We start from the raw sequence: 9744 nt of genomic DNA, 5'->3' as shown, positions 1-9744 counted from the left end.
AGGAAGAAAGCAATGAAAATGGTCGGAATGACTCACCTGGGCCCCTTGCCAAGCGGAGGTTTCAGGCCAAGAGATCCACCGTTCAGACCTCAGCGCGCCGGGCCTGGACTGGCTGAACGTCACAGTAGTGACTCATTTATCCAGCCGGTGCTTCTGCCCGAAAGAAAGAACACAATGCCCAAAGGATTGGGGGGGGGGGGTTGTGGTTTTGTTGAAACTTTCCTCCAGAGCAGATTTTCCCTGTCAAATGGCACTAATTCTATTTTATTATGTTTCTGCCTGTCCGGGGAGAAGGAGAGGGGAGAGAGAGGTGGGGGGGGAAGCTATAATGTAGGACCCCGATCCAGGCAAGGTTACATTTTGGTGTCCGGATTTTCCCCTTTGCAAGGAGGGGCGCTTTATTTTGTTGGAGGGGGACCAGTTCCCCAAACCGCCTCTTGCCCTTCGACTTTTATGCATCGTTGGAAGGAGGGGGGGGGCAATGCTTGGCACCCAACTTGCTGCTGCTGCTGCTGCTGTCCCTACCGCAGCCCCTGCCCCCAAAGTCCAAGCGCGACCGAGAAAGATTAAAGCTTTTGCTAAAGGACGGCAGCCTAACAGAACAGCCACTAAACGAGAAGTCGTCGGGACGACCCAGGGCTCTTGGCTTGGTCTTAACTGCAGCCACCCGCCCTGCTCCCCTTCTTGGAAAGAAGCGTCCGAGCCGACAGGACAGCTCTTACGCAGGGTCGTGCGTCTGCTCTTTGAACGCAGACAGGAATGCCGCCTTTCCCTGGAATTGCCCCCCCCCTCAGCAGTGGCAGCGGGCGGGCGGGCGGGCGGGCCGGGGGGGGGGAGTTAAAACCAAAGGCTTTCCTTCCTTCCTGCCTCCCCCTCCTTTCCTCTGGGTTTGTTTCTTCCCCCCTCTCTCTCCCGCCCCAATTCTTTCTTTCTTTCTTTCTTTCTTTTTCTTTTTTTTACCTCCTTGCTTGGCGCTCGCCGTCCTTCCTCCCCCCCCTCCCCCCCCCGTCGCCGTCCCGCATAAACCAATTACACCGCTTTGCAAATAAAGAGACGCCCCAGGGGAGTTGCAAGCCGAGTGGAACTGCCTGCTCTGCAGGTGCATCTGCGGCTTGGTAGGTGCGAACGTCTTTGTGCGGCGGACAAATGGGGAGAGGAGGAGGAGGAGGAGGAGGAAGAGGAGGAGGAGGAGGAGGAGAAGGAGGTGGGCGCTGCTTTGGCGGCGGCGGCAGCGGCAGCGGCGGCGGCGGCGGCTGGTGCAACGTAAGATCCACCTCAGCTCAACTCCGCTCACATCCCAGCCGGCACTTCCTCACTTTCTCGAGTGGCTCGCCGCCACCCGACGTCCGTGCTCGACTGAGCCCTCCCCGGGGGCCGGCTTCCTGCTAGACTCGGGGGGGCTCTGCTTTCTGGCCTCCCTTTCGCTCGCCAAGAGGGGACTGGATGATTTCACCGCGCACGTTGACTCCAGGATGTTAGGGACTGTGAAAATGGAAGGGCACGACGCAAGCGAGTGGAACAGTTACTACGCCGAGACTCAGGAGGTGAGCGGACCCGGGGGTGGGGGTGGGGGCTGGGGTGCGGGGGTAGGGATCCGAGGACAGGTCGGGAGGGCTTCGGCCAAAGAAGAGGGTCTTCCCACTCCCGGGAATCAAGCCTAAGCGCGCGCTCCTGGTGGTGCCTAAACCTGCCTTCTCCAGTGTTACAGCTGGTTGCAAAGCCCGGGAAGGAATCAACAGAATTTCCAATCGTCCCACGGNGGGGGGGGGGGGGGGGGGGGGGGGGGGGGGGGGGGGGGGGGGGGGAGAGGAAGATCTTATTGATCACCTCCTCGGATTGCGCGTGGAAACGCGGCAGAGTCCTAAATTCCAGGTCCTCCCAACCGCGCCAGAGTCCCTCCATGCAGGGCCTTGGTTTGTGTACGTGCGGGAGGGAACAATCACCGCGAGCCCCCCTCGGGAAGCAGTTTCGCGTTTGGTTGGTCCCCCTTCCCACCCCTCACCTGGGCCAGCATTGTTCTTCAGCTAGGCAAAATAACCCATTTGTGTGTGTGTGTGTGTGTGTGTGTGTGTGTGTACTTTGCCGCACGCTTCTTTCGCGGAGTTGGGGGGGTAGGGGGGTTTGGGGGGGGTGTTAGAGATTAAAAAATAAAGCAGAAATCAATTCTCCCGGAGCCCGGCGGGTGGCGCTGTCGAGAATGCGATCCGACTCGGTAACCAGGAGCCCAACTTTTCATTGTCCATTCATGTCCACCTTCCTTATTTTACAATATGCTCCAAAGAACTGAAAGAAAAGGATCAAAAGCGGGCGAGAGGAACGAGAAGGGTGGAGGGAACCTGTGAAACCCCCCCCCCTTCTAACTGAGGGAATAAATGGAGCCTTTTCGTGACTAAAGGCGGAACATAAAATTAATAAGCTGCAAGCCAGGAAACGTAGCTATGTATAAAGTGAAAAAGAAAGCAACCAGATGAGACGTAGAAATAGTCTGAAGCCCGTGCAGGAACGGGACTTGCTTTGCGCGGCTTTATCGGAATTATGATCCGGGTTTGCTGCGCGGCAAATGCAGCCGGTGGTTAAAAACTGGAGCCCGCTGGCCGCATTTTGTTTCGCCCCTTTTTAAAGAGGAGCTTCTAATTTAATGCTAGGGGTCAAAAGGGGGCACAGAAAGAGATTGAGACTCATTGGATGCGTCTTCCCGCCACACCGGTATTCCAGTGGGGTGGGAGAGAAAATCAAACGACCGTCTTAGGCAAATATGGACTCTTGGATCGGCAAACAAGAATTTGCCTGCTCTCCCTAAACTTAAACTCTGTTTTATAAGGAAGTGTTTTTAGAGTGAAAGGAATTTAGCACATTCCTATTACTTCCGTATTTAGTAACAAACTGTGCATGTGCTTATGAAGACATTCCCCCCCCCCCCCAATTAATGGTAGACGGCACTGATCTCCTAGGCTGGATTTGGTTCCTAGAATTTAAAAATAGCAGGCATCTTTCCCCATATTGACATTTCCGCCTAGGCAAGCACTATTGTGGACATAGCCTATCATTCAAATATCACCATTCCTTGATATATTTCCAATAATACAAAACTATAATCATAACATCGTGGGACAATATAGTCCACAGCATAGAGTTCAAATATACGCAATATTGACAAAGCTAATTAAGCAACGAGTTTATAAGGCATAATAGCCCTTCCCGTGCAGTTTGCAATATGGGTTAATAAAGTAAACCAATGGCTTAATAATTCGATTTTTTAGGGGAAAGTTTAAGCCTTTCCAAGGATTATTCTTTAGCCTTCTTAAGGCGCCTTGCCGGCTTTGGCATCTTTGATTTAAAGCGCGAAAAACTTTGGCCTGTCGACCTGTCCTTTACCAGTTAGTCAAAATGTCTAGACTGCAAGGCAAAGAGAAGAATTTGGCCCTAAATTTCAGGACCATTTGTTTGATTTTGGACACACACACACACACCCGGTCCCCTTCCCTGAAATTGTCGTTCGTCCTCCCAAGGAAAGCTTCCCGATTTAGCAGGGACCAGCCAAGGCCCTGGGGAGAAAAGCGACTTCTACCAATGTTGCCCAGGTTATTCCCCCCACGCCCCACCCGGGGCAAAAGCTGGGGTCCGCAAGCGGAGGGGCGCGAGGGGACGCGGGGCTGAGAACAAGCGGCGATCTCGCTTTCTTGGCTTCGGGGAGCCGTCGCGGGTTGTGAAGGCCTCGGCTTCTCTTGGGCGCCTCAACGAGGAGCTGGGAAGACCCGGCTTTCGTGGTTTAGGCCGCTCGCGCTGCGCCTTTGCCCTTTCCCGGGGCCTGTTGCCATGAGTGGGGCTGAGGCAGTGGGCCGTCTCGGTGCGAAGAGGGTCTGCCTGGCTCTCTCCAGATGCAATTCTGAGCAGCTCAGGAGAAACCTTGGTTTGCATTCACTGCCTTTAGATTTTGAAAAAACAACAACAAAACAAAAGCCTGCAACGAAGCCAAACGTAAGTGGGAATTATAGGGTTGCCAGGTGTCCACTACTTGAGCGGACAGTCCACTTTTTTCACATTATGTTCACTATTTTTTTTCACAAAATAGTACTGTACAGCTTTAGATTAACGTACCATTTCATCATAAAGCTTTTGAATTAAAAAAAATGTCCACTATTTTTTTTCACAAAATAGTACTGTACAGCTTTAGATTAACGTACCATTTCATCATAAAGCTTTTGAATAAAAAAAATGTCCACTATTTTTTTTCCCACAAAATAGTGGACATTTTTTTTTATTCAAAAGCTTTATGATGAAATGGTACGTAATCTAAAGCTGTACAGTCTACTTTTTTTTTACTACTTAACCCCCCCCCCCCCCGCTTGTCCGCTATTTTTTGGAAGCAGACCTGGCAACCCTAGTGGGAAACAGGATTGGAGGCTGCTCCCGATTTGGGAACTGGATCCTGGGAGAGTTGCTGTTTGGCCCAAAAGGCCAACATTTGAAAATTTGGGCCTTGCAGATTTTTCCGTTTCCAATCTGCTCCCGCCTTGGGGTTTTGGGGCGGATGTTCTCCACATCTCTCCAGATCTTTAACCGGGGCGCTTAGTCCAACCCTTCCTTAAATCACAGTTGCGATTTGTGCAAGGGGCAAACAGGATCCCTTCCAGCTCTGGAAATTTGGCCCTGAGTAAAAAACTACCTTCCTTTCTGAAAAGAAACCGCGGCCTGTGGAAGCCTGTGAAGCCTCCCCTCTGTGATGCATAATTATATGTTTATAGTACCACCACCTCCCAAATCTCCCAAATTTTGGCCAATGCAGCCAAAATGTTTATATTATTATCATCATTGTTATATCCGCCTACCTATTTCGGATGCATGCCGTTTCTTTCTGTGAATAATATCTTTTCTGTCACTTCTCCAGGTTTTTTGTTTTTTTTTTAGTAACTGACCATGCGAAAACTTAGCACCCATTCGGAATGCTCTCGGGGGGGACAAAGCTGGGCCACAAGGATTCCCTTTCTGCGGAATCCCAGGCTTGGGAAGCCTGGATTTGCTCTCCTTTTCTCCTTGCAATTCCAGGATGAGCGGGGAAGGCGGGCGGGCTGCACGGGGCTTGCATTCTCCAAGGGGAAATTCGTGGGCCAAGTAGGAAGACCCTCACACGGTGGGGGGGGGGAACGAGGGTTCCTACGGCAAGGGCGGGAGGGGTCGGAAGAGCCAGCATTATTAACCCGTGCTCCCTCCGCAGGCCTACTCCACGGTGCCAGTGAGCAACATGAATTCCGGCCTGGGCTCCATGAATTCCATGAACAGCTACATGAGCATGAACGCCATGACCACCAGCGGCAACATGACTTCGGGCTCCTTCAACATGTCCTACGCCAACCCGAGCCTGGGGCCCGGCTTGAGTCCCGGCGGCACCGGAGCCAGCATGAACAGCATGTCAGGCATGGGGTCGGCGCTGAGTCCCGGCGGCATGAACGCGATGGGCGGCCCGCAGGCTTCGCTGAACGGGCTGGGCGCCTACGGGGCCATGGGCCCCTGCATGAGCCCCATGGGCTACGCCTCCTCCAACCTGAGCCGCGGCCGCGACGCCAAGAGCTTCAAGCGCAGCTACCCGCACGCCAAGCCGCCCTACTCCTACATCTCGCTCATCACCATGGCCATCCAGCAGGCGCCCAGCAAGATGCTGACGCTGAGCGAGATCTACCAGTGGATCATGGACCTCTTCCCTTACTACCGCCAGAACCAGCAGCGCTGGCAGAACTCCATCCGCCACTCGCTCTCCTTCAACGACTGCTTCGTCAAGGTGGCCCGCTCGCCGGATAAGCCGGGCAAAGGCTCTTACTGGACGCTCCACCCGGACTCGGGCAACATGTTCGAGAACGGCTGCTACCTCCGGCGCCAGAAGCGCTTCAAGTGCGAGAAGCAAGCCGGGCCCAAGGGCGGAGGCGAGGGAAGGAAAGACCCGGGGGTCGGGGCCGGCTCCCCCTTGCACCGAGGCCAAGCCAAAGGCGGGCAGCTCGAGGCCGCCCCGTCCAACCCCGGCGCCGCCAGCCCGCAAGCCCTGGACCAAAACGGGACCGGAGCCGAGCTGAAGCCCTCCGTGGCTGCTGCTGCTGCTGCTGCTGCTGCTGCTGCAGCTGCAGCGGCCGCCTCGGTCCCCGGCGGGCCGGCCTTGGCCCCCTTGAGTCACCCGGGCCACGCGCTGGGACCCCACGAGCCGCCGCTGCACCTGAAGGGCGACCCCCACTATTCCTTCAACCACCCCTTCTCCATCAACAACCTCATGTCCTCCTCCGAGCAGCAGCAGCAGCACAAGCTGGACTTCAAAGCCTACGAGCAAGCGCTGCAATATTCCTCCTACGGGGCCGGCCTGCCCGGCGGCTTGCCCCTCAGCAGCGCCTCCATGGGCGGGAGGGGAGCCATTGAGCCCTCGGCCCTGGAGCCCTCCTACTACCAAGGTGTGTATTCCAGACCGGTGCTGAACACCTCGTAGCCGGCCGGGTGGGACTGGAGGGTCAAGCGAGCGGAATCCCCCCCTCCCTCCCCTCCCTCCCCCCTCCCCCCCTCCTTGTCTGTGTCTCTCCTTAGATCAGTGTTTCTCAACCTTGACCATTTTAAGGCATGTGGACTTCAACTCCCAGAATTCCACAGCCAGCAAAGCTGGCTGTGGAATTCTGGGAGTTGAAGTCCACATGCCTTAAAATGGTCAAGGTTGAGAAACACTGCCTTAGATCTCTGCCCAAACTGACCGTCCGCCCCCTCCCACCTCCAGCCCGCCATCCGGAGATGGAGAAAGGCAAACGGGACACGCGCAAGAAGCGAAAGGACTGTTACTTTATTCTAGGGGGGGGGGCTCGGATAATGCGTCCCCTTTCTCCCGGTTTCGGCTTGGCGAGTCCAGCAGATCCCACAGGCCGGCCCTCCTCTCTCTACTACGAGCCCTGGGTAGGCCACCCTCGGCCACTGACCGGAGCAAGCAAGCAAGCGAGGCTCCCGTTTGGAAACTCAGAACGAGCGCTCGCGTTTCCCCGTCCTTTTCTCCTCTGAAGCAACCTCGCCCAAATTGGGGGAGGTGGGGGGATTTTCCAACAGGGAAAGGGAGGCCTCCGCTTGGGGTGGGGGTAGGGGTGGGGGGGAAAAGCCGAGTGGGTGGCTTCTGGGAAGCCTCTGCCTTGTGCGGGGTTTTCCCAGCCCCGAGGTGGATTCAGTAGGTCGAAGTTGAGCCCCCGGACTTGCTGGCCCTGCGTGGGACTCTTCCCGGTATACAGGTAAAGAGCCGGGGCGGAGAGTTGACATTAGATTAGGAGTCCGACCCCCTTTGAAGGATGCAGCGCAGAGAGGGAGAACTTGGCCCTGTTTGGAGACTTTGGGAAAGGGCATTTGTTTCACTTGCACTGCTGAACTCGCCCCCCCCTCCCTCGCAGACACATTGACCCCAGGGAAGCACGGGTGACAGGTCCCGGAACCCCCCCCCCCGCCTTGTAAAGGGGCAGAGCACAGATGGCAAGTGGAATAGAGAAAGGGTCTCCTGCGTTTCCAATGGGATCTGGATAGGATACAGAACTGTACAGGTCACACACAGCCTTTGAAGGCATGTTACTATTACTTCCAAACCCACCCACCCATCCGCCTCCCACAAGCTGTTACTAAGGAGTCTCCTTCAGCATCAGGAAATCTCTTGACTACCTGTATTTAATCTCAGAATCTGCCCCCACCCCCACTCCCCTCCACTCTATGACTATTTTTGTTCCAGCCTTGCCTCCTCCTCCAAGAATATTCTGAACTGGGAGATGCTCCCTGGCCTAGACTGCTTTCATCAGATCAGTCACACGCCTTCCTGAATTTTTTTTTTTAATTTTTTTATTTTTGAGGTCGCTTAATTCTACTCTACCGTTGTTAGCAGTTCATCCAGTGTTAATGCACTTTCTACCGTTTTTACATGACGTTTTACCATAGCCAAACGGGTTTCTCCCCTTCCCGCTTTTTTGGTTCCCGTCTCTCTCGCTCTCCTCCTCTTCCCCCCCCCACCCCGTTTGCCTTTACAATATTCTTAATTTATTTGCACGGTTTATACTTTCTTCTTGACAGCTTGAAAGTGCTTTAAATAAACGGTTTTAAAATGACACACCATTTTAAAGAAAATAAAAATCTTAATTTTATAATAAATGTGATTGTAATTGAAAAAAAAATGTTTTGATTCTTTTGGGGTTTTTTTTATGAAAATATAAGCCATGGAGCATGTTTTCCCCCTTCTCCCTTTAATTTTTTTTTTTTTTTTTTATCATTTCCAGTTAAGGACTTTAAATAAATCAAATATTATCAATGAGTGGATTTTGGTTATTTTCTTTTACTTTATTCCATTATTGAAAGACTATTTACTTCTAGGCCAGTTAAAAATGAACCTAGGGTTCAAAGAGGAAGACAGGGGTAAACAAAAGGAATTGTTGGCAGTTTTTTCCCCTCTCCAGGCAAGGCAATATATTATGAGAACAATGACAGAACTGTGAATTCTGTCACCTTATTTCAAAGAGTCACCTTATTAGATCTATATTAAATATTTATTAAACTTATTGAATATTGGATCAATTCTACTAAAAATGTCACAAACTAAAATATTTGCTTTAATATTAAAAAAAACCCTAAGAATTAGGGATTTCCGTACAATAGATCTTACTTTCTTCAAGCACACCAAAGTTTATTTCAGTTTGAGGGTGAGGACTTGTAAAATAAGCTAATCTTTAGCAACTGCAGTTTTAAGAGGGAATTCTCTTAAATGAATCTCATACTGATCCCTTTCTGTTATTTAGGAATGAAATTCTAGTAAGTACCTTGGCATGAAACATACCTGTAATGATTGTAACAATGGGAATATTTGTATTGATTTTAGTGGGAAATGAAATGTGTTGAGTTTTGGAATCATAGCATTAAAAAGGGGCTTACTTTGACTTTCTTCTTCAGTGGACTGAGGCTTTTTAGTCTAAAAGTAAATTCTGGAATGGGATTCTTTGTGATTTTTACACCCCCACTCCCCAAGAATAGAATGTTGTTTATTCTGAACCTAATCTAGTCTTATAGTTCTGAAGGCTAACACCTTAGTGGATAATGGCTATTAACCTTGCAAACAATTCTGCACAAATACAATCTGTTGTATTTGATGCAAAAGGTTAGGAGTACATTTCTTAGGAGGTTTGCTACTAATGGAATTTAACTCGCCATGTTAGTGGGGCAATAGGAAAACACAAGCAGTTTAAATCCTGTTTCTGGTGCAATTTATACCTCCCTTGAAATGAAGTTATACTCACAATATATTTGGGAAATTAATTCTTACTCTTACGGGAGGGCGGGGGTATTTATATGTTTCCCAATGCATGCAGTACTTTTATTGGACTAGCTGGTTAGTATGTGACCATGTTTTTTGTACATTTGTGGTTCAGGACTGTACATGTTTATATTCAGATTATAATGCTGAACTAAACCCTTGGACTAAAAAATTAAGCATTGGTGTATTTATCCTGCCATGAGTGTTGATGGTGGTCTGCAAAAAGCAGGCCTCCGTTTGGAGGAGCTTAATATAAAATATGTTCAAGCTATGCTGCAATCCCATTTAGTGAGTTTATTTCCATTGAAAAAAAGGTATTTGCCCTTATTAGTGGAACTCAACACCAGGACGTGTTTTTTGGCAAATCTCTGTGAATTCCATGTATCCCATGCATGCACAGGTCTACATCCTTAATTTTTCAATAATTTTCCTTAAACTAAAGAAAGGTCCAA

At 51.0% G+C, this 9744-nt stretch overlaps 1 protein-coding gene across 1 annotated transcript; it reads left to right on the top strand.

Moving 5' to 3' along the window:
- Positions 1-1452: 1452 nt before the first annotated feature.
- On the top strand, positions 1453-6466 carry FOXA1 (forkhead box A1). Its single transcript, XM_015826208.1, has 2 exons — positions 1453-1544; positions 5216-6466. The coding sequence occupies exons 1-2, from the start codon at positions 1473-1475 to the stop codon at positions 6464-6466; spliced, it is 1323 nt and encodes a 440-aa protein (XP_015681694.1). The 5' UTR covers positions 1453-1472.
- The last annotated feature ends 3278 nt before the right edge of the window (positions 6467-9744 follow it).

This window comes from Protobothrops mucrosquamatus, unplaced genomic scaffold (assembly GCF_001527695.2).
Source record: "Protobothrops mucrosquamatus isolate PMUCROS unplaced genomic scaffold, P.Mucros_1.0 scaffold2999, whole genome shotgun sequence".
NCBI classification, from domain to species: domain Eukaryota; kingdom Metazoa; phylum Chordata; class Lepidosauria; order Squamata; family Viperidae; genus Protobothrops; species Protobothrops mucrosquamatus.
Note: the sequence above shows the minus strand (reverse complement) of the source record. Positions and strands in the feature narration are given on the sequence as shown.

What these genes read in the sequence shown, in the direction of transcription:
- FOXA1 (XM_015826208.1), top strand. Translation starts at nt 1,473, where the DNA reads ATGTTAGGGACTGTGAAAATGGAAGGGCACGACGCAAGCGAGTGGAAC. An exon ending in ACTACGCCGAGACTCAGGAG is followed by an intron (nt 1,545 to 5,215) that starts GTGAGCGGACCC and finishes CTCCCTCCGCAG; the next exon opens with GCCTACTCCACGGTGCCAGT.